This window comes from Heterocephalus glaber, unplaced genomic scaffold, assembly GCF_053883595.1.
Source record: "Heterocephalus glaber isolate CG9 unplaced genomic scaffold, H.glaber_assembly_v1.0 deba00001428, whole genome shotgun sequence".
Taxonomy (NCBI): Eukaryota; Metazoa; Chordata; class Mammalia; order Rodentia; family Bathyergidae; genus Heterocephalus; species Heterocephalus glaber.
The window spans coordinates 23,955,481-23,980,266 of NW_028258293.1; the positions used below are offsets into that span (position 1 = coordinate 23,955,481).

The window sequence follows — 24,786 nt, forward strand, 5'->3', positions numbered from 1 at the left end:
CACAAAATGTGGGTCTGCCCCCCACCCCCACCCAGGTGTGGCTTTTTCCTCATCTCTAGGTCAGTGTCTATGTCAATATGGCTATCTTTATCTTGTTCTAATGTACTGTATGGGCTAGGACAGCTTTCTTTCCTGTTCTAGGTCTTAGTTTTCCCTGTCCATTACAGATGAAGTATCCTTTCCCAGCACTATGCCCCTGATTATCCAAGTGTATCCTTCTGATGAGGTTGTCCATCTCCATTTTTCTCTGTTGCTGTGTGTGTGAAGAGGTGATGTTGTTGGTCTCTGCCTCTCCCTGGGGCTAAATGAGCTGATTCCAGTGGGAGGCTGGGCTCTCAAACTTCTGTTCAGGCCCAGCCCTCTCCTCTCCATCCCCTTGCCCCTAGTTCTCTTTGTTTTTAGCTAGGAAAGGTGATTTCATTTGACAGAATCTTGGCTGGGTTCTGAGACTAGAGGAGAACAAGTGTGTAATAAAAAAGTCCTACTCTTTAATTAACTTCTACATACCTGTCATCCTCTGATCACTATTTCAAACACACATCAAATAATCTGAGTCTTATTTGCAGGGCTTCCTGTTTTATAAAACATTTAGTAAGCATCCATTAATATAGTACCTTAACAATGGCAGCATAGGGGAGAATGTGTGCAGTGATCATGATGTTCATAGATAGCCCAGCTCCCACCCCTACTCCCAGCTCCTGTGCCACTAGGTATGCCCAGGATGACAATCCTGAGAGAATACACCAGCCCCATCTAGCCTCGTACATGGGCTTTCTGGTACAAGTAACACACGGGAGTGGGTGGCTGTGGGAGGGACCTGACAGAAAAGACTTCACCAAATCCCACATCTTTTCACCTGCCCCAAGAAAGTCCTGAAAGGAAGTGAAGGAGAAGGCCAAGGCATTTATTGTTTCTTGAAGAGGTCTGGTGAAGATGAGGGGGCAGGGCTACAGTCCTTAAGTGGAAAGGGATGAAGAGACTTTTCAGTGCTCGACAGCCTGCTGGTTGGGGAGGTATTAGGCCTGTTGGTATTTTCAGTGCTGGTCGGGGAAGTGCCTTGTGAGGTCATACTGAGGACAGCCTGGAACAACCCATATCAGTCCTGTGCCAGGGTCTGGAGCCTCTAGAGAATCAGTGTCGTTGACGGCCATGGGCATGAGGGACAAGTCAGCTGTCAGAGTCCCCAGTGGGTAGGGGTTGTCTGCCACTAGGGATACTGTGTTGGCCTGTCGAGAGATACATGCCATGTCTCCAGGGAGGCCCTCGGGCCTTTCTGTGTAAGGCTCTGTTCTGATTCCTTTTGTGGCAGGACTGCCACCGTTTCTTGTGTGTTGGGTTAGTCCGTGGTGTTGGGTGTTAGCCTCTCTGTCAGTTGTGGTTTGTTTCTTGTGTGTGTGGACATAGCTGTGCTTATAGGGATGCCTGTCCAGCCTCAGCTCCACACCCCCACCCCTCAGCCCGGCCCCAGCGTGCTGACGGTGGTGTAGCTCAGCCTGGACAGGGAAGCAATGGAGGGGGTAGGAGGATCCTCCTCTGGGAGAGGCCTGGGACGAGCTCGAGGAGGCCTGGGGCAGCAGCGCTTGCAAGTGTCCAGGCAGGCCTGGCGAAAGCGACGGTGCATGAAGCAGTAGACCAGTGGGTTGACGCAGGCTGAGGCATAGCTCAGCAAGTGGATGAAAGAGATGGGCGCCCCTGAGAGGGCCCTATGCGCCCCTGGGCCATCGAAGGCGCGCCACGTGTTGGCGCTGTACACTGGCAACCAACACAGGAAAAAAAGCACAACGATCACCAGCAACATCCGCACCACGCGCTTCTTAGCCAGCAGCTTGGCCTGGGTGGGCCGAGGGCCAGGTCCCGGTGCAGGGGTGGATGCTGTCAGGGCCGAAAGCTCCAGGGCCGGCCGAGACCGTGGAAGTTGCACATAGCAGCCATCGCTGTCCTCGCCTGAGAGGCCAGATTCAGGCCGGCAACCCTCATTCTGGTGGGCAGGACCTGGGCAAGGAGGAGAAGGGAGAGTTCTCCTAACATCAGCCCGAGCCCGCGTCCCCCCTCCCTTCCAGCCTCCTCCACTTCCTCTCAGCCCCACCCTCTCTAGGCTCAGCCCCTTTTGGGTTTGCCCACCTGGTGCAGCCCCTCCGGACAGACCTCCTTGGCCTCGAACCTTGTTTTGGCTGTCACTGTCAGTGTCACCGTCAAAGCGAAGCCCTAAGTAGAGCTCTCGGGAGATGAGGCCGTAGGCCACCGCCATAACCACTCCAGGGACGAAGAACAAGAGCAGAAGCAGCAGCACCGACCTGGGGACAGAAGGCAGAACAATCACACGGGGCTCTGTCCAAGCGCAGAAAGAGCAAGGACTGGTGTTTCCAGGGCCTGTGACCAGGTAGCTGAGGCAGGAGTAAGATTTAGAAATGCCACCCGGAAGGGCCAGCGAGCTGGAAACCTGCCCCAAACTGGAATTTCCAGCTGGTGGGTGCAGAATGGGAGTTGGCGTGGCCCTTCTTGGAGCAGCTGGAGGATGGAGATGGGGAACGGGATTCTTTATTAAAACAATTATTTTTATTAGTACATGTTTGCAGTACATAATGATTACATTCATCGTGAGGAGTTGGTACATGTGCATCTTCATTCTTTTCACTACCCTTTCCCTTCCCTTGCCTCCCTTCTCCCTCCATCAGAGAAGAGGATTCCTAAGAAAAGGGTGATGGGGACCTTACCAGGTCTGGCGGACCCGAGCGTTGGGCCAGCGATGCACGCACTGCAGCACACGAGGCCCCACCGGCTGCACGGCGGTGTACACAGGGTAAGGGACCATGAGCAATCCCGACAGCAGCCACGTGGCCAAGATCACGCGAGCCGCGTGGGAGCGGGTCTGCCACACGCGTGCCTGCAGTGGTCGGCAGATGGCGCTGTACCGCTCCAGGGCGATGGCCACAAGGCTTAGCGTGGACACGCTCACAGACACCCCTAAACGAGGGAAAAAGAAGGGGTCACCTTGGAAGCCTGCACCACACGCTCACCAGTGTGATATACTCAGGTCCCCATCAGGAAAGACCTCTACATTTATCAAGGACTTTAGGAGGGGAGAGGGTCAAAGGGATGGGGTGTCTCACCCACCCATGAGGTAGGAAACCGTTTTGCAGATGACAGTGCCAAAGATGAACGTGCCCATGAGATTGGGCAGGAGTGTGAAGGGCATGCAAGCCACAGCCAGCAGGAGGTCGCTGACTGCCAGGGAGAGCAGGAAGGCGTTGGTCACAGTTCTCAGGCGACGGCTCAGTCCCAGGACCACAATGATGAGCACATTTCCTCCAACACTCATCAGAAAGATCAGTGCATAAAGGGTGACTCTAATGGCCAGCTCCAATTCTGGGCAGAAAAGGGAGAGGTGGCATTAGGGGGTCAGGCCCGCACTCAACCAGACCCTCTTGATCCCACTTTTTCCCAGCCCTTGCTACCCAGACACATGCCTGTATCCCAAGAACACTCGCACTCATCCAAGGCCTACTCAGTGAATGGTGAACTTAAGTCTTTTACCATTCTAACTTGCCCTTGAGGCTTAGTGAAATTGGCCCAGCTGTTCTCTTCCTTAAGAAAGTCTGTCTCTTCTCAGGGTTTGTTCCAAATGCTGCTTTCTCTTTGCAGCCAAACTTCTTGAAAGGATTATGTTTGTGTCTTCCCAGTCACTTAATCCATTAGGATCCAAGGTCCTGTGCCCCATCACTGGTTTGGACAATTCATCCCCAGAGCAGTAGTCTTTGACTGCCAAATCCAAAGTTTCTTTTAGCCTGTTGTATTCAACTTCCCTGTACTATTTGACACTGTCGATCACTCACATTTTGAACGACACATGTCTGTATTCTCTAACACCTAGACAATCCCCCACCCCATTGTTAACTATTCTTCATTGTCTGTAATCCCTTCGCATCTCACAAGAGCCTTGAGACTGCACTTCCTCCTCCCACCCTCTCCCTGCACTGCACCTACTTAAGCTGCTGGATGATTCAGTTTCTTGAGTGCATCATGTGCACTCGTGACTCCCTCCCTGCTCAAGTTAGTTTTTGTGCCTGAAATACTCTTTTTCCAACCCTATACTTCTACACTCATCACAAACTTATTTTCCATATCTGGTGAATTTTTATTATCCCTTGTTTGTCAAGATGGACTGCCACCTCTTCTGTAAGGCCTCATGGGTTCCTTATTTGTATTAATCTCCTCTTTTTCTGACCTATGCATATTCCTTACATTTCTACTAGAGACATTTTTACTTTCTCTTTTTGTTTTAATTGTACAAACATTCATTCTCACTCAATAAACATTTATAGAAGACTCACTCTGTGCCAGGCAGTGGAGACAAATAGGTAAATATGACAAACTCTTTGTTATCTGAGAGCTCATAGTGGAGAAGGAAACTCAAGTACATAAACAGGTAACTGCCACTCTGTTGTGCTAAGGAGTGAGCTTGATGGATACACAGAGAGCTGTGGGAGGTCACAGGAAGGACACTTAGTGTTGTTGAGTGAATCAGATGGCCCGGGAGGCTGACCCCACTCATTTGTGTTACTGCCTAATGGAAGATGGACTCATATTTGGACCTCTACATCACAGTCATGCAGATCTATACAAAACTGAATTGAACCGGACTGAATCACTGACACCCATGATCTCAGCATGAGGGAGATTGGAGCTTGAAGAGAAGAAGCTAAAGGGCAGACCCTCCCAAGTTGTGGAATGAGAAAGGCCTAAAGATGCAGCCCTGGCTTTTGCAGCCCCATACACTGGCTGACTCTTGTTTTAGCCCCCAAATTGAACTGTGTTTCCATAAAAATAACCAACTGATTTAGAAGTTGTTGTGGGCATCAAGTTAGTGGTTATTTATAAGACTCCCCCCGCCCTGGACTTTGCAGTAACTTTCCTTGCTCAGGACCACACAGCTAGTAAGGGGGTGAATCAGAATAGAAGCCAAGTCTCTGGGTCTCTCAAATGCTTTGCCTGCTAGGGCTCCTTCATTGCTCTGCCATTCATCATACTGCCTCCTTCTTCCCGCAATCAAATCTCAGCTTAAATGCCTCTTTCTCCCTCTCTCCTACATTCTGTCATGGCATTCTCACTCCAAGATTATATTTGCTTTTCTTTCTTTCCCACTAGATGAGCCTCTGGAGGACAGGGGCCAGGATATCCTAGCATTTGGCACAATAGCTAGCACATAGGAGGCAAGTCAATGCACTTTTTAATGCATTTTAAATGAATCTGACTTTCAACACAGAAATGGAGCTGCTCTTCTCTTCATTCATTTCTCATTTTTATTACATGCTTCAGTGTGCCCTCTCCTCTTTATTCTTGTCTCTTTGGGAATCTGTATTTCTCATTCATTCATCCAGCTAATGTGGCGCATGTGCATAACCTTGAGCTTGGATAATTGTGGAAGACCAGAAAGATAAAGCTGGGTTTTACTTTTATTAAGGCTCCTATCTGTTTGGGGACTCCTGAAAACTCAAGACAAAGTCTTAGTAAAAATGACCATCAACTATACAGCACTTTGTGGTTTTACTAGCCATTTGTAGCTACTATTTTACTCCCAGCCACTGCTATCTCTCCAGTCTTTACTGTTGAACAGTTAAGATACATGTAGACATTCTAATTAAAAACAATCTCTGCTAGGTGTGGTGGTACACACCTGTAATCCCATCACTCAGGAGGCTGAGGCAAGAGGAGCACCATGAATTTGAGGCCAGCCTGGGCTACATAGTGAGCTCAAGGCCAGCCTGAACTACACAGTGAGATGCTGTCTCAACACCCCCTCCCCCCAAGAGCAATATTAGAGTGAGGGTTTTGGGGATCATAACAGAGGAATAAATAGGTAGAGCACAAGGGATTTTATTTTTAAGGGTAGTGAAACTATTCTGAATGGTACTGTAATGGCAGATGTTTGCCATTAAACACTTGTTCAATCAGAATTGTACAACATAAAAGTGAACTTTAATGTAAACTGTAGACCTTAGTTAATATGTATCAGTACGAGGTCATCAATTGTAGCAATTGCAAAACACTGGTGTAGGATGTTAGTAACAGGGTAAACTCTGATCTGTCTCTGTCTCTGTGTGTGTGTGTGGGGGGGGGAGGTACATGGGAACTCTGTGCTTCCCAGTTTTTCTGAGTTCAAAACTGCTCTAAAAATAGTCTATTAATTAAAAGTCACAAATACAAAATAAATAAAAATTAAGATGCATGCATGTGTGTGTGTGTACATCTATGTGTGTGGAATTCCATCATGCATGTTGGAATATGAGTGATCACAGAGACTTCAGTGACCCAAAACCTAAGTCAGGGTGAGAAGACGGGGCAACATCGCTTGGGGAACCAGCACTAGTGCCTCCGACAGTCTGCTGTTAGGTAATAGCTTCCTGGGGATGAGAGGACAGAAGAAATCAGACCAGGGGACTCAGAAGCCTGTTCAATTCTTCTTCTGGAGACTGGAAAATCTGCATTCATTCCATCTAGATGATGGCAGAGAAGTATGAACACAAAAATCCAGACAATGTGACGTAAAACAAAACCCAGGCTTTTCTAAGAAAGGACTCCACAGAACACTGAAGCTGTGAAGGCCTCCAGTCCTGCCTTCCACTGGTATGTTGGATCTGGTCACCCATGAACATGGACGTCAATGTAATACTCATGTCTCTGTGGTGAGTGAGGATAGCATCTAACCGACTGAATGGGAGGCAAGGGTCAAGCAGATACTGACTAAGGGAGCAGAAGTAATGAGCAAGGGTGTGTAGGTAATATCAGCGTGAGCACTGGCTAATCCTTTAGTCTTTGAGACAACATGTGGGTGGCTGAAAGTAACCCTATTTTTCTGGGAGAAAGATAACTTCTACAGGTCTATAAGTGTAAGTGTAACATTTGAATAAGAAAAAGTAATATTCAAGTCTCTAGATAGCATCTCATTTTGTAGGTTACATTTTCAGGAGGCATGAGTTACATTAAGAGCTCTATGTATGAATCAGGGAATATTCAAGTGATTATAATAATAGCTGAAAGAGCAGAAGCAATATTCAAATATGTGTGGGCAGTAATTAAGTGAGTATGAATGTAAGGAGTCAGGTTAACATGTCAAGTTAAGCTCAGTTTCAGATGTTAATCTGACTAAGTGAAATAACTTAGCCCAGCAAATGTTCAGGTCTTTGCTGGTAAAATCTGAGTGTGTGAAATAATATCTATGATTGTGTGGGTAATATCTGGAGAAAGGTTATGTATGCAAGCTTGGGCAATATGTGATTGTGTGCAGATAAAATGAAAGTGAGTAACACTTGATGAATGGGTAGCATCTCAATGACTGTGGGCAGTATTAAAGTGAGTGTGGGTAACATCCATCTGTGGGTAGCATCTGAGTGTTCATGGATGACATTCAAGTTTGCAGGTTTATGTAAGAATAAAGTTGGTAACACTGGAGCAAGGCTGGGAAACGACACATCTGTGTGGATAATATCTGAGTGAGTGTGGCTCATGGCAATGTCTGACTGCCTGGGTAGCATCCGATGTGTGCGAGCAGCAACATCCAGATAAGTGAGGCCTATTTTGGTACCTGTTGTCTAAGCCCTTTCACGTATTGCTCTTCCAGGGACCCCTGCTCTATTGACTATGCTCTTTATTATCAGCATGTAAATCTTCATCTCTCTTGGCCCTTTCCTATCAAAAAATTATAAAGAGCCAGGCAAGGTGTCCCAACACTGTAGTTCCAGCTACTTGAGAGGCTGAAGTGTGAGGATCACTTGAGCTCAACAGTTAGAGAACAGCTTGGATAACATAGTGAGATCACATTTCAAAAACTTTTTTAAATGCTCTTACCTCTACTGCTATTACTATTACTCCAGTGCACGCGTGCGCGCACACACACACACACACACACACACACACGGGGACATGTGCTTATATCCTTCCTCAATCCCATAGCATTTCTGTTTACCTCTCTCTCTCTCTCCCCAATCTTCAAAGTAGGGTAGTCAGACCTCAATATCTATGAGTCCTTTTAAAGACTTCTTCCTTATTGAATTGGAAGGGCACTATTCTGGCTGATTTGTTCTCATCTGCCTTGCATCACCAAGGCTTTGACATCACTTCCTCTACCCTGCTTAACCTCTCATTTTCCTTGCCTACTAGAAGGATCTAGCTCCTGTCTCTCTGATAGTTTTGTCTAAATCTGCTTTGTGGACTTTCTTTCCTCTGTGTGGCTTTTAAATATTAGTCTTCTGCAGGGTCTTGCAGGACCTCTTCTCTTCTCATTTTACACAATCTTTGTATGACTTATTCTATTTTCATGGTTTCTATTACCTCCTTTAGGCAATGACTTTTCATGGCTGTATTTCTAGCTTAGACTTCTAAGATAATTTCTAGATCTCTGAATTCAACAGCTTACTGAGTAACCAGCATTTAAACTCAGATTTAAACCAAAGTAGCATGATGTTACCCTTTTTCACACCTATTTAGGCTCCTTTAATACATTTTACTTTATACAGCATCAACATCCATTCAATTGTCCAAGCCAGAGACCTGATATCATTCCTTGACTTCTTCCACCCTCTCCACTGCTAAGCAATCACAAATTTTGTTGATTCCATTTTCAGAAGTGACTTAAATCCATCCACTTCTCTCCATCCCCACTGCTAGTACCTCAGCCTGGCATCATCTTTCACCCAGATCTGTGCAATACAACTGCTTTCTAAAGTATCCCGTGTTCCACCTCATCCTCCAATCTATCCTCTATACTACACAATGAATCCTGGCAGTAGCTCCCACTGTCATCAGGATAAAATCCACATTCCACAGCCAGGTCTGGCAGGCTCTCTGTGCATGCTCTAGGCTGGTCTCTAGCTTGTTTATTATTTACCAGTAATGGTAGTTGCTCCAACCACTTAGTAAGTATGTCACTGAATAAAAGTGCCCTGGAATTAAACTTTGGGCTTTTCACACATCCCATTCCTGTGCTTCTTTTCCCCCTTCACTAGGCTGGCTCTCCCCCACCTTTTAAATTTCAATTTACAGCCCACCTCCTCAGGAAGCCAACCTTAATCTCAAGAGTAGGCTGGAGACGCTCCTCTCCTTCACAACCTTTACTTTTCAAGACACTCCCACTTTGTGTTGTCATTCCCCGCTTACTTTCTGTTTTTCCTACTAAATTTTGAACTCCATGAAGTAGGAACTGTGTCAGTTTTGTTCAACTCATACTCCTGCTGCCTAGAACAATCTCTAGTTCAGTAAATATTTGCTAAATGGAGGAATGATAGTATATAATAACTGGGCTGAGAACTTTTCCCCTTTTGAATTTGGAGTAATTTCTTTCTGTTTAACCCTGGTTCCTCTCCTAGAATTCCACTCCTTTTCTGCTTGCTGAATTCTAACTTCAACACAAAGCTCCCAGGTTCCACTCTCTGTGAAGTTTTCAGACCTGTCTCCTTTGGGTGCCCACAGTTCAGACCCTCTTGTGGGGCTTCTGTGGTGGTTGTGATTTTTCTATGGTCTTTTCTGCCCTCTGCACTTGACTATGGACGAATGAGAGAGCAGACTGGGGCTAGTTCACCCCTGTGTTGACAGCACTTAGCCTAGGGACTACCATAGCAGGTGTTCAGTAAACACGGATGGAAAGGGAGGAAGCAGGAAGGGGAGAAAGTGTATTTTGAGACATTCATCAAGACAATGAAGATGTTAGCTGAAGGGAGCAGTGCGTCACTTTGAGGAGTAATCTGAAGAGGGGCAAAGGGGAAGGGAAGCTAGTGACAGAAAGGGATGGGGTGAGGAGGGGAGCAGCCAGCTCCCGGACAGGAGCTCCGGGAGACCTAAGGGAAGGCAGGCTGGAGATGGGGCTTGGAAGGGACTTGGGGCATTCTGAGAAAGAGAGGGTAGGAGGAGCCTTCAGAAGAGCTCCAATTTGAGAGGCAGAGGGGCTTGAGGAGGAGTGAAATGGAGACAGGCAACTCCAAGAAGCACCCTCAGTGTCCTGCTTAATTCAGATTTGAGAGTCTTTTTGTGGGAAAGCTGGAGTTGGGGTGAGAAACAGAGGCGATGACAACACTCCCTTCCCATTCAGGACTTCCAGAGCGCTCCCTCCCCAAGCAGCCCCCTTCTTCTGGCCCTCCTTCCTGCCTTCCCCGGCCACTGCGGTTCTGGGATACACTGTAACAGGAAAGAGGTTTGGAAGGGCTGCCAGAAGAGGTCCGTGCTCACAACTGTGTGTGCTGTGTGGTGCTGCATTTTGGGGTGCGCAGAAGCTCTGAGTGTGACGGGGCAGGATTTGAGGGGCTCTCACCAGGTGGTGTGAAAGCGCTAGAGTGCCAAGAGCTGTGGGGGCCGAATGTGTGAGGGGAGCCTCGAGCGGGCTGACTACTGGGATGGAGCTGCCGTGGGCGGCTGAGGAGGCAGTGCAGAGGTCGCCGGGGGCTCTGTTAGTGTTACGGGATGCAGCGAGGAGGTTGTGGCGGGGGCTTCGGGAGGCACCCACCTCTGGTCCCGGCGCCGCGGATGCGAGGGGCCTCGCAGCTGAGGTTGCCTGCACTGCTGCTGTTGAGGAGGGGGCCAGCGGGGCGGCAGAGGGAAGCCCCCGGCCCGGGCCCGGGTCCCTGCACGCTCCGGTTCAGCTTGAGCAGCTCCATGGCTCCGCCGAGCCCGCCGTCTCACTCGGCGCCTCCGGGCGGGCTCCCCGCGCCTCCACCTGCGGGCGCTGCGATTCCCGCCCGGGCCCCCCCGCGCCCCGCCCGTCCCCGCCCCGGCCCGTCCCTTTGCTGCTCAGCTTGCCCCGCCTAGAATCCAGTCCCTGCCGGGCTCGTCCGCCTCGTCCCACCAGGTGACCCTCCGCCCTCGCCCTCAGCTTGGGAGTTCCTGGCTCCAGGCTGGCTCACCGCTTCCCTAGATCTCCCGCGTCTCCTCTTAGAGAAGTCCTTTCTCCCATCCTCTCTTTACCAAGGCTTCCGATTCTGGGAAGTGTGTGTGTGTGTGTGTGTGTGTGTGTGTGTGTGTGTGTGTGTGTGTGTGTGTTGCGCGCGCGCGCTCCCGCTGGGTGGGAGGAGGTTGCAGAGGGAGGGAAGGTAAGAGGGGCGGGCAGAGCGCAGCTTCGGCGGGGGCCTGCTTCTCGGTCGGGGAGGAGGAGGTGCCCCGGAGATCAGGTTTCTGTTCGCGGGTCCCCAGCTGCGGCGCAGGTGCCCAAGCCTGCCCGGCGTTACCTACTTCGCCGCAGTGGCCGCGGTGACCGCGACACCACCGCTACCGTAGTTCCCTGCAGCTCCTCACCGCGGGGTACGGGTGCCTCTGTCCCCACACACTCCACCTCCCGAGGACCAACACTTAGTTCTACCCCCGGGGTCCCAGGGAGCCTCAGCCACGCGGAGAGGGTGGGAGGGCGCCATCTGTGCACGGGGGACCCTGGGCAGGGGACATTTGACCGAAATGAGTCAGAACTGGGTGTTAAGAACGCCGGGAACGGAGGTGAGAACTGACAGGGTAAACTGGGGTGGGCTAGCGCTCCAACCCCGCCCTGGTCCCAGACAAAAGAGGAGGAGGCGCTGACTGTCCCAGCGGTCTCCAGGCAGCACCTTCCTCTACTCGACATGCGAAAGCTCCCTGTTTGCGGGCAGCGCAGTTGGAGCCGCCTGGGTAGATGTCAGGTTCCCACGAGAGGGGGCCAGAGTGGGCCTGGGTCACTGGGGTGCCCTGGGGACAAAGCTGAACGCTGCTTGTGCAGGACTGGAGTGGGCTCGGTTTCTCTGGCTGGGACTTACTCAGTATCCATTCTCCTTGATACCAAAGAAAGTCCAGCATGATCTGAAATTCTATCTCTGGCCCCCAGAAGCTGTAAGAAATGGGGGCACCAGTGGAAGAGCAGATTAGAGTGAGGGTGGGGTCTAGGTTTATGAGGAATTCAGAGTCCCTATCTGTCATTTTGGAGAGGATCTGGCCTGCCAGTTTATAGGGGCTGAGGCATGGGAGGACAAGGTTTAAGCTGGGGCTTGTGGATGTCATCACCAACTCCCCCCTTCCTTTCCTCTGGCACTGCCTGTCTTGCTCATGTGAGAGCCCTGGACCAGAGGTGCTTGATTTACTGTTTGTTCAGCTTCAGCACAGGTGGGGAGCTGGATAACCTGCTGAACTTTTCCCACATCGGATGACGGTAATGGACAGAGGCGAGGAGACAAAGAAAAGGCAGGGGAGAAAGGAGTGGAAATAGTAGATAGACATTCACTTTCCCAGGAAACCATGTGCCAATTATCAGATGGGCACTGTCCATCCAGTAGACAGTCTGTCCCTAAGTATCATTCGCTTTCACAGGGATTTTCCCAGGTAAGCCAGTGATTGCAATATCCAGTCCTAAGTGCATCCACCAAGGCGCACGGATCAGAAGCATAAGTGATCCTTAATGCCTATTCCCTCTGCTCCTCCACCCCTGTAGTGGAGGCTGTGATGCAAAGCTCAGGCTCTTCTTCAGAAATGAAGTATTAATTGTCCAGCTACTGAGAGTGCTGCTGGAAGATGGCACCCTCAATTGTCAGCCCCCTTCAGGAGTTGTCTGGGCAGAAGAAATCCGGCTCAAACAAGGTCATGGATGTTTTCTGGGGCATCTGCCAATGCCAATGACTGATCAGCATAGAGAAGGACAACTTTGAAATCTGTTTGCAACACCAGAGCTCCTCATGGGGTTGATTGGGATCTTTGCTGGGAATGAATTACTGCTCAGCTTCTCCCTTTGCCCAATCCCATTTTCATTCTCTCCCTTGCACAGGTGTTGACTCCAAGAGGACCCCTCAGTAAACATCCTTCGCAGTAATCTCTGTTTTAGAGTCTGCTTCCTGAGGAACATAACTACATCACTCCCGTATCCAATCAATCATGAAGTCCTTGTTGATTTTAGCTACTGAGTGTTCCTTTGCCTGTATACATTACTGTACAGGCTCATGTGCTACTCTCCTAGGCTCCTAAGTGAGCCACCACATTTTACTGGTGCCGCCTTATGTTCATCCTCCACCTTGTAGGCACAGTGCATGTTCAGAATGCAAATATGATTTTGCCATGCTCTGACCTTTCCATTTGGGACAGAGAAAACCTTTTCACAGGATCTATGAACCTCTCATGGCCTGGCTTGCTGGCTTTTTTTAGCCAGTTTATTCCCAGTCACTGTGGCTTGTCCTTTCCACTGTAACACACTGACCTTGCTCTAGCCCCCATCCCACATCCCTTTTGCTATGTATCCTCCATTACATGGCTTTTGTACTACTCTCTGGAAGCTTCTCCTATTCATCTAATCTCAGCTCAAGCAGCAATTATCAGGGATATTTTCCCTGGCTTCCTCTCCTGAAGTAGGTAGAAGTATAGGATGACCATGTCCCAGTAACTCTTACCATTGTACAATCTCCTCCTCCTGAGGGTGGATGGACTTATGAATGTAATGAGATACTGCTCCCATAATTGTTATATGGCAAAAGGATTTTACAGATGTTTATGTTACTTGGGTGATCTCAAGATAAAGACATTATTCAACTAGTCCTAACCAATTTACACAAGTTCTTTAAAAGCCTAGAGTTTTCCCTGTCTGGCCAGAGCAGTAGAAGTCAGAGATATTTGAAGAACAACTGGGATTCAGCATATGGTTAATGGTTTGAAAATAGAAGGGACCATGTGGAGGACCACATATGGCTGTTGCTAGCTGGAGGATGGAGGGATGGGACACAGGAAAAGTGGCCTTTGCTTGACAGCAGTCCCTAGGTGACAGCCAGCATAAAAACTGGGACTTCAGTCCTCTCCCAAGTCTCTAGAAGAGATTTCCGTTTGGATGACACCTTGTGATATTTTGAGTAGAGAACTCAGACATACTGGGTAGACTTCTGGCCATAGGAGCTAATAAATGGGTGTTATTTTAAGCCACTAAATTCATGGTAATTTGTTTCAGCAGTATTAGAAACATAGACACTCTCATCTTAGGAGGCAGCAAATACAGACCCTTGCAAGCTGTGCAAGGAAGAAGTGGGAACACTGGAAATTTGTTAAGATTTAGAAAGATCTGGAAAGACTGCAGTGGAAGTCGGTGTGAAGAGTGACCTAAGAGGCGGTAATAATGGGAATCCACGATAGTAATCTAGGCAGGAGATGACAGGGGCTTGAACTAAAGTCATGGAGGTGGTAGTTAAGATGGATCCAAGAACTGTTAAGGAAATAGGGAGGTAGAATTTAGAGACTGCAAGTGCAGGGTGAGGAAGAAGGATGAGATAAAAATAAGCTTTCTGGTAACTGAGAAGAAATTGTGTGATAATGACCTAGTATGGTCTAAGCATGTTACCTTTAATGACATTTATTCCTCATAGAGAACGATAAATTTAAACCCAGTATTATCGATCACAATTTTAGGTGAAAAAACTGTACTTCAGAGTTTAAGTAACTTTTCCAAAATCAAAAAGCTATTACTGGTAAGTGAAAGAGCTAGAGTGCAAAAGTAGGGATTTTGGAAACCAGAACTCAGGTTCTCATTCTGCTGCCCAGAATGAATAAAAGTCCTATTAAATTTCTCTAATCATCTTTCTCCCATTTTATATAAAAACTTTTTTCAAATTTTTCTGGACTCATGTTGTCTCTAATTTAATCCCCCATGCTGATGCAAACACACACATATACACACACACAAACCATCCTTCACTATCAGTAAATAACATGAATTTCAACTTTATTTTTAAATTAACTTTACTGATATACTTTAGATATACATAATGATCACATTCATCATAGGGAATTTGTACCTGTACATAATATATCTTGATTCTTCTTTTTTCTCTAATCCTCTCCCCTCCCTTCAACCCCTTGTCCCCTCCTTATTTACAAAAGCTTTCTTTCCATCTTTCCCTTCCTCCTTTTTTCTTTTTCCTTCCTTCCTTCCTGCTTCCCCGGTTCCAATTCTCATTTGAACATTTTCCATTTCCCAATAGCTAATATACGTTTTGGTCTTTGTTTACTCTTTCAGTTTCTCACATCAGAGAAACAGTGCAATATTTAAATGGGTGTCTGATTTATTTCACTTAAGAGTATGGTGTCAAGGTGCACCCATTTACCCAGAAATGTCTCAGGTTTATCTTTCTTTTTGGCAGAGTAGTATCCTATTGTATAAAAAAACCTATGTGTTGTTATCTGTTAATGGGAATTTGGGCTGTTCCCAAAATTTAGCTATTACAAATTGTGCTGCTATCAGCAGGGGTATGCATATATCACTGTGGTATGATGCTTTTAATTCTTTTAGGAAGATACAAAGAAGGAGAATAGCTAAGTCAAATGGAACCTCTAGTTTTAGTTTTTGAAGAATCTCTACATTGATTTTCACAGTGGTTGCAGCAATTTAAACTCCTACTGGGAGTGGGAAGGGTGCCTTTTCTCCCACAGCCCAAAGAGCATTTGTTATTGGTTGATTTCTTGATAATAACCATTCTTTTTGGAGTGAGATGGAATTTCAGTGTTGTTTTAATTTTCATCTCTTGAATGACCAGAGATGTTGAACATTTTTTCATATATTTATTTGCTATTTGTACTTCTTTATCTGAGAAGTGTCTATCTATTTCAGATGCCCATTTTTTGGATTGGGTCTTTAAACTGGGGAGTCCGAGTTTTTGAGTTCTTTATATATTCTAGATATTAGTCCTTTGTCTGAAGAACAGCTGGAAAATTTTTTTTTCCCACTTGGTGAGTTGTCTCTTCACTCTGTTGGTGGTTTCTTTTGCTGGGCAAAAGCTTTTAATATGATGAGATTTCAGTTGTTGATTCTTTGTAATATTTCCTGTGCAATTAGAATTTTGTTCATAAAGTCTTTGTCTACACCCATGTTTTCAAGGGTTCTACCTATTCTATCTTCCAGCAGATTTAGTGTTTCTGTTTTAATATTTAGATCTTTGATTCATTTCAATTATAGTTTCATGCATGGTGAGAGACTGGGACTTCAACTTTACAGAGAAAATAGTAACTAGTAGAGAGCAACTCCCACCAGAAAATCTGTTCCATTTTAGACAAACTAAATTTTAGATGCTTTTCAGACATTTAAGTAGAAATTCCAATCAGAAGTTAATTATACAGGTTGTACAGGAAGTAATACAAATCACAGAATTAATAAGAGGGTATAAAATAGAAATAAGTGGACCAGATCATAAGTCTAGAGAGGATAATTTTTAATGACTGGATAGATAAAAAGTTGCCTATAGAGGTGACCAAGAAAAGAGCAGGGGAGATAGAGAGAGAGAGAGAGAGAGAGAGAGAGAGAGAGAGAGAGAGAGAGGAAGAAGAAGAAGGAGGAGGAGGAGGAGAACAAGAGAGCGAAACATCAGAGAACTAAAGGAGAAGAGGACTAAGAAAAAAGTGCTGAACTTATTTAAACATTCAAATGCCATTTCTAGATAAGAAAAATGAAGATTTAGAGATGCTCTCTGAATTTAGTGATTTGAAGATCTTTGGTAACTTTGGAAAGGGCCACTTTGGTGAGTTTGTTCAATCAGAAGGCCAGGTGGGTGTACAAAAATTGAACGTGATAGATGGGAAAGGAGTGAGTGGCTTCAGACAAATCTCTTAGAAATATGATTATTAAGAAAAGGGAAGAGGGTGGAGGAGGGAGAGGATGACCTTTTCTTAGATGAGAGAATTAAAAGCCCCCATTAGAATTACTCTATAATATATAGAAAATAATGAAGTTACAGGAAAAAGAAGAGAAAGAAAGAGAGAAGAGGGAGAGATAGGGAAAAGGAGGAGCAATAGAGACTAATTAATTAATTGATTATGCCAGTTACCTGGGAAGGCAAGGAGGAATGAATCCAGAGCAGGAGAGGAGGGTCCTAACTTTTGGTAGCAGTAGAGACTCAACCAACTGTAAGAGGAAATTAGTAGAAGGGGATTATTATGGAGGAACATAAATCACTGCCAACCAGATAATAACTACATTTCCTAGACTTGTTTTGCAACTAAATGTTGCTTTACAACTAGGACAGTGGCTGTGGGTGGAAGAGATAAGTGCAGCTTCTAGATCAAGGTCTTAAAGGAGATAAACACACTCTCTCTTTCTCATTGCTCCTATCTGCAGTTTAATTGTGGACGTGAGGGTAAGCCACCTTTGATTATGTGGTGAAGGTGACTAGGGATGACAGAGTGACAGAAGGGAAGAAACCTGGGTCTCCTTTACTTTCAAATCATTTTACTGTCTCTGATTCTTCTGCATGAAAAAGAAAAAACCCTACAATCTTAAGTCTTGATATATATTTTTTTCCTATATTGTCATAGCAACCTAACCAGCATCTTAACTAAGACAATAAAGTCCAGATTTGGTGGGGAGCCGCTGTCTGATAGTTTCTATGTTCTCTTTGAAGTTGGAGGTCTGATTTTTCAGTGAGTGATGTGTGTGTGTGTGTGTGTGTGTGTGTTTATGAATGGAATGGATTGAAATTTTAGGAGCCAAGATAGCTTAAGAAAACTACACAAAATGGGAGAAGGAACGTGGAGACCTGAGGCATGTTGAATAAGACAATAGGAAAGTATTGAGGGTCTTCTGTAGGTTTGATGACCATGAATTTCTAGTGGTATAAGTTTCTTCAGGAGAGCTCAGCTACTTGGATGAAAACACAGAGAATATTGATAGTTCAGTTCATCCAAAGTTGGGATTTTGGGTAAGATGGAGAAGCAGAAGGACAAAGGTATATTAATGGGCCATGAAATCTCATCTGGACATAGAGAGAAAAGAACTATTTTAAAATTTTTATTATTTTTTGTTTGGTACTGGGGCTCGAACTCGTGACCTTGCGCTTGTGAGGCAGGTGGCGGAATCACTGAGCTAAATCCCCAGTGAGAGAAGAGAACTATGAGAGAGGTAACAAAGTCTAAAATGAATACTAGGTAGGCGCCAGAAGATTGGTAGTTGTCAGCAATGAGGAAGGGAAGAAAGGAGTGAAGTGAATCTATGACCTTAAGGAGCAGAGGTCTGTTGACAGTGAGGAAGCAGCCCTGGTGAATGCCGGGCCCCGGGTCTGGGTTAAGTGCCTCTTCTGTAGGCCCCTGAAACATTCTGTACCTCTCAATATGGTAATTCCTACACGTACATGCCTTGTAATTGTTCTTTTGCCTGTCTATATTTTAGAGGTCTGACTCTTGCCTTCGTGACTATATTTGGAGACAAGGCCTTAAAGGAGACAGTTAAGTTTAAATAAGCCATAAGGGTGGGTTCCTAATCCAATAGAATTGGTGTTCTTATAAGTAAAGAAGGAGACAGATCTCTTTCTCTCTCCTCTCCTCTCTCTCTCTCTCTCTCTCTCTCTCTCTCTCTCTCTGAAACAGCAAGAAGTCAACTGTCTGCAAACCAGGAGAGTCTTGACCAGAAACTGAAACTTCCAGGACCTTTATCTAGGACTTCTATCATCCAGAACTGTGAGTTGTGTTGTTTAAGCCATCCAGTATGATATTCAGATATTTGGCCCTAAGAATCTGGAGATATCCCAAGGTGCTCCATGTTAGACTGAGTCCCTCTTAACATCACTGAATATGAAGTAAAATATTCATAGATGTAGATTAAATGATTTACTGATTGCACAGAGATATATGAAGTGGTTGAAGATGACAGCCCAGGAAGACTAATACATAGTTATTTCTCTAATACTTTCTCAAATCACTTTCCACATTTCTTGTATTCCTTAGTTTGTATCTTTTATTTATTCTCATACTCAGACCCTGACTCCAGCTAGATGGTCATACTTGGCTTCATTAACCTTGGATTGCTTATAATTTTCTTGTGCATGCCATATTTTTTGTCATCTTTGGACCTTGATCATATTCTTTAACTAAACACAGATGGATAATAGGAGGTGAGGGCCAGGAAGTGGTGGGTGTGGATTTATTTTAGAAAGATGGTTTATAAAGAGCACCACACTAAGTAATAGGTGCAGTAGAGAAAGGTAGATACTATGGGCAGAAGAGGGAGGGGGGGATGAAAAGATGATGCTAAGAAGGCACACGCTCATTTCTCAAACCTAGCAAATTCCATTTATGCCAAGAATAATCCAGTATTTGGAGAGAATGACATTGCTCAGGGCCAGGAAACATGGAGGCTTTGGATCTCAGCAAGGAGGGAACTGCAAAGTCAGAGTGGGCAGCCATAGGAAAGAGACCTTGACTCTCATCCTGGAATAAGTCAGCAGCCTAAGAAGTCAAAAAAGCAAGTGCAAGACATTTTGGAATAAGGCCAGGCCCAGGGCTGAAGGAAGCTGTCTAACTCAAGCTTTGGCCTGTCACGGTTTTCTGCATTTTTATTTATTTTTTTCCTGAGGGGGATTCTGAGCCACTTAGCTTAACTCTTTTGGCCATAACAATTTACTGTTCCCTTGAGGAAGTTTTAGTCACCCATGCTACTGACCTACTGACCCAAGCATGGGCACTTGATCCTTCTTTCAATATTCAATATCACATCAGAGATAAGAGTGGAACACTTAACACTTCAGTACATGTTCAGAGGAAACAGTCAAAGAGAAGGGAATATGATACCTGCTGCACAGTCAGACAACCTGGTTTATAAAGCACTGCTTATTGTAAAGAGTTTGCAGGTCCACAAAGTATCAGCACTTTACCCAGTAAAGCCAGTGCTCACACACAATAGCGTAAGGATCATGTAATAGCCCTGCTCCAGCACCCTGGCCCTAATGCATATGCAGCTGTGTAGGATCCAGTGCAGGAGAGAAACCAGCTGCAATTTAGTCCTTGGAGTGTCCCGCTTGCCCCTTTCCCCATTTGCTCAGTTCCATCCTCTATGTCTGCTTAGGCTGCCTACTCCTCCCATCTCCAAGGCCTTCTCTTCACTGCATTTCTATGATGTGTGGCTCTGCTTCTGTGCTGAGCTCCTGCCTACGCAATCCCTGCCCACACAGGAGGCTCTTCTCTTGGGATGATTAAACAAAGGGAGCAGGCTGAGAATGCAGGCGGCTGGAGCCAGAGCAAGCAAGAATGATGGGCAGAGGAAAGACACCAGGAACAGGACCAGTCTCTGCTGTCTCTTAGCACAAACTCCATACCCAGGGGCCTGTTCTGGCTGGCTGGTCATACTTGGCTTCAGATGACAGGCCTCACAGGTGCGCTGGGGGACCTGAATCTGCCAGGTTATGGCTTCCTTTGAGGCCTGAAAGAGCCAAAGAAAGGTCACTCAGAGAGGGCTTTCCTATGTTATTAGTCTCTGGGGGCCCTGTGAGATGTGCTGGTGAAGGGACAGGCTGAGGACAACAGGTCAAGGTACTGAAACAGGCAAAGGAATTATGGGAAAGCAGCCATGGCCCTTTGAGTCCATGCATTCTGGGGGTGAAAAGCGTAAGGAATTTTCAGTCTGTGAGGCAGGTAATTTTCAATGTTCCTGGCCATTCAATGGTGCTACCCTCAGCAGAGTTGCTTTATGCAGCTGCTATAGGCAACCTACTCAGTAATGTCTCTTGGGATCACTGCTGATGTATTTTAGTTCTTGCGAAAAAGTATGAACAAGGATTTTCATAAACCAGTTGAGATCACAATTCCTGACCTCATTCCTATCCCTTGGATTCCATTTCTCCCCAGGTAATTCTGCCACCTTTTCTAAGCAATGCAACGCTGATGCCCGGGAAGGAAGACCTGGAAGGAGGGGGAAGAAAGGTGTGCTTTGTGCCCTCTGCTGGCCAGGGATGAAATCACCCTCACAGTCCAGAGCCCAGTGGGGGTTAGGCCAAGCAGGGCGGGACAATCTGTATTCCAGAACTCTCGAAGGCAAAGCTACCGGTAGAAGGACACAAGTAATAGTAACAGACACTATCTGTTATTAAGAAATAACTATCTTTCAGGCACTGGTAGGCAGTTTACATTTTCTACATTATTTACATTTTAATTCCCCAGCATTTCCTCTCAAAAACCCTAAAGTATTTTGTAGAAGAAGCAGGCATCTTTAGTTAGGAGTAAGTGATGCATCAGAATCAAAACCCAACTCTGATTGGTTCTAAATACATATAGTTTCCCATCTGTTGTACTTTGAGGCCAGCCTAACACTTGCCCTGACATAGGTCACAACTCTGATAGCAGCTCTAATCCACCTTGACCATTCTTCTCTGATCTTTGCCTCAAGCCAAATCTCAGCTTCAGGCCCAAACAAGAATCCACCCACCTTGCCTCCTGCTCCTGGCTCCTAGTGTTTGTGTTATATCTTTCCTTGGGTCTAATGGCCTCTCTCCCTATGAATCTATTTCCTCCCAAGCTTGGTACTTTATTTCCATCTGTTTTCTGGGGCTAGCAGCCAAACGCTAAGAAAGAAAAGGGTTGGGAGGGCCGATGGAGCTTCTGTGGGGCAATAGTTAACTGGGAACACTGAGGAGGGGTGTACACCAAATCTTAGCCAGGGTGAGGTCCTAAGTTTTGTGAGAGGGAGAAGAGCTATGGCAGATGGGCTCTCAGCAGGAGGGCCCTCATGGTCTTGACACTCCTGTAGGAATTTCTTCTAGCAGTGACTCCAAAACTCTGCCCACCTCTAACAGCTGCATGAGTGTGGACCCTGGAGCTAGAATTGTTAGCACTTCTCCAGAGCAGCAGGTGGTCCCTTGTCTTTGGCTGCAGCCCTGAGATCACACTTTAGTACACTGGGCAGACTTGCCAGTGATTCACAAGCTTTGCTTTGCACAACTGGCTCCTTCTTTCTTGGTTACCAAGGTTACTAGCCACAACCACCATTCCCAAGAAAGGAAGGCATGTACCTGGTTTCAGTTCAAGCTGAGGTAGTCCCTTTCTTTATCTCTCTATAAGAAAGTGTATGACAGACTTAGGAGAACTATGATATTGGGCAAGTAACCTAATCCTAAAGTCTTAGTTTTCTCATTTCAAAATGGGGTAATAAGGATTAACTGAAACAATGCATTTGACCCAGAACCTAGCATAGAATAGCTTTTCAACAAATCAAATGTAGCATTTTTGATTGCTCTCTGGGCTTCAGTTTCCTGATCTGGAAAAATGAGCATATTCATAATTTAAACTTCCTAACATTGTTATAAGAATTATAACGACCAAGTGATATAAGGCATGCACAGCACTTATGAATGATTTCATAACAATGTGTAAAAAAATTGTACATTTCTCTAAATCAGGCAATTTTCAGTTAAGTTTTTAATCATCTACTTTTGGAAGACCTTCATCTCAATTATGTTTTGTGGAATTCTTCCTTGTTTCTTGTCTTGCTTTCCCAATTTAGGGTCTTGGAAGGTCCCTAGGCATTTTCTGTTGGATAGGACATCTGGAGCAAGGCCTCTGGTCTTTTGTCCATTCTGGCTATGCTGGGATGCTCCTTGTTCAAGCTGGGACACCCTGAAGGGAGTGCTGCTCTGAGACTCCACGATCATTCTCCAGTTTCCAGACACTGAACTCTTGGTGTTCCCAGTTCTGAGCCCTCTGTGAAAGTGGAGTCCAGGCTGCTTTCCTCCACAGAGACTCTGAGATACAATTTTGGCTTCCATTGCCTTAGCTTTCTGGTGTTATGAATATGGCAACAGGGACTTAGTAGATATAATTAAAATTAATAATCATCTGACTTTAGAATAGGGAGATTGTTCTGGATTGTGCAGGTAGATGTGATCAAGTTGGATGAGTCCTAAAAGGAAAGATCTTTCTCAGCCTGATAGTAGGAGCTACTTGAAAAATGAGAAAGACATAGTGTGCTTTTGCTGGTCTGAAGATACAGAAGTCAGGTATTAAGGACACAGCTCAGTCATGCAATCAAATGGTACTAAATTTTACCAACAGCCTAATGAGCTTGGAAGTAGATTCTTTTCCAGAGCCTCCAGTTAACAGCTCAGCCCAGTTCACACTTTGATTTCAGTCTTGGGAGGCTTGGATTTCTGACTCACAGAACTTTGAGATAATAAGTGGGTGCTATTCTAAGCTGCCTAATTGGGGTGATATATTACAGGAGAAAAAAGAAAATATAATATTCAAGAATCTCATTCTTTTTCTTAGTCTTGAGAAATCTTCCCTTGTTAGGTCCAGAAGCCTCTGTTATTTCAACATTAAGCCCTTGGAGACAGGTACAATGTGATAGTAAGTGAACTGTTTGTGAAAACCTAGAAGCGGGCCAGGGATCTAGCTCAGTGGTTCTGGCTTCTGCCTCAAAAGTGCAAGGTCCCAAGTTCGATCCCCAGTACAAAAAAAAAGAAAAAAAAATGGCTGGGGATTTGGCTCAGTGGTTTCGCCGCCTGCTGCACAAACGCAAGGACTCGAATTCGATCCCCGGTACCAAAACAAACAAACAAACAAACAAAAACCCCTAGAAGCCATGGTCACAAAATAATCAAAGGCAAAGAGTTTCTGATTATTTCTGTTTTTAATCCTGCAATTCACAAAGCTTGAAGTTTAGGGGATGCAAAGATTCAGGTACCTAACGATGGGAGGAATGATCAAGTGTACAAATTCCAAAATGAAAATTTCAATAAAATTTCTTGCCACATACATAAGTACTTGGCCTATTGCTTGATACACACTAACCAATGTACCTTATACTTGAAGAATTTATTTTGATTTTTGGGTTATTTCCAGAATCTAAAATTGTTTGTTTCTGCCTGTCCTGACCTTACTTAATTCCAAGTTGTCAAAACACTGTCTTCAATACAATGATGGTAACTGGTTCTTAAGCATAGGAACTAAGTATGAAACTGCTGACATTTAAGTTGTTTTATGGCATGATGGCTCCACCTTGAAGAATCTGATCTTCTCATCTAGGAATAGCAGAGACAGAGAAAAAATGCATATCTTGCTGTGGAAGTTTTGTTTCTGCATTTAGAGCATATCAGATAGCCAGATGTTACCTTTCTCATGCTGTAGATCAGTATTCTATGGGTGGCAGGGGGCACCTGTTCTAACAGAGCTTTCTTGGGGGACAAGTGTGCACATTATATTATGTCAACACATAGCTTATTTTCAGGTCCCTAAATCCATCAGATATTACCAAAATGGCCTTCACAGAGAAGAATAACATAAGATTATCGGGGTTGATGAAAAAGCAGGAGATAACACAAATGACATAAAAAACCTCTTCACAGAAGTAATGGCAGAAAATTTCCCAAACAGGGAAAAAGAATTTGACATACTGATAATTGAGGCACATAGAACTCCAATTAGCTATGATAAAAACTTCACCAAGGCATATAATAGTTAATATTTCAGAAATTCAACACAAGAACAGATTATTAAAAACTGTCAGAGAAAAGAAACAAATCACCTATAAAGGAAAGCCCATGAGAATCACAGCAGACTTCTCAACACAAACCCTCAAGCCAAAGAGAGCATGGAGTGAAATACTTTAAGCCCTAAGGTAAACAACCTCCAAGCCAGATTAATGTACCCCACAAAACTATCTTTCAAAATTGATGGAGAAATAAGATACTTCCATGACAAAGAACATTTGAGGAAATTCAAGAACACCAAACCAGCACTCCAAAGCACTCTAAAGGATATTCTAGAAAGAGATAACAAGGATTACAACTTTTTGAACCCAAACAGAATGGATCCACTGGGCAAGGCAAGAAATTAAACAGAGGAGGAAAGAAGGGAGCCAACAATAGGAAAATAACATGACAAGGATAAATCAATACATATCAATTATAATCATCAATGTTAATCGTCTCAATTCACCAATCAAAAGAAACAGATTGGCAGAATAAATCAAGAAGCAAGATCCAACAATATATTGATTACATGAAACACATTTAATTAAAAAAGAAATTCATAGACTGAAAGTCAAAGGATGGAAACAGTATT

At 45.2% G+C, this 24,786-nt stretch overlaps 1 protein-coding gene across 1 annotated transcript; it reads right to left on the reverse strand.

Moving 5' to 3' along the window:
* Positions 1 to 883: 883 nt before the first annotated feature.
* On the reverse strand, positions 884 to 11,021 carry Cckbr (cholecystokinin B receptor). The gene is made up of 5 exons (XM_004863380.4): positions 10,493 to 11,021; positions 3,115 to 3,366; positions 2,715 to 2,964; positions 2,122 to 2,294; positions 884 to 1,992 (listed from the first exon to the last, which is right to left on the reverse strand). Exons 1-5 carry the CDS (start codon positions 10,641 to 10,643, stop codon positions 1,454 to 1,456), a joined length of 1,365 nt encoding a protein of 454 aa, XP_004863437.1. The 5' UTR covers positions 10,644 to 11,021; the 3' UTR covers positions 884 to 1,453.
* Between the last annotated feature and the right edge of the window lie 13,765 nt (positions 11,022 to 24,786).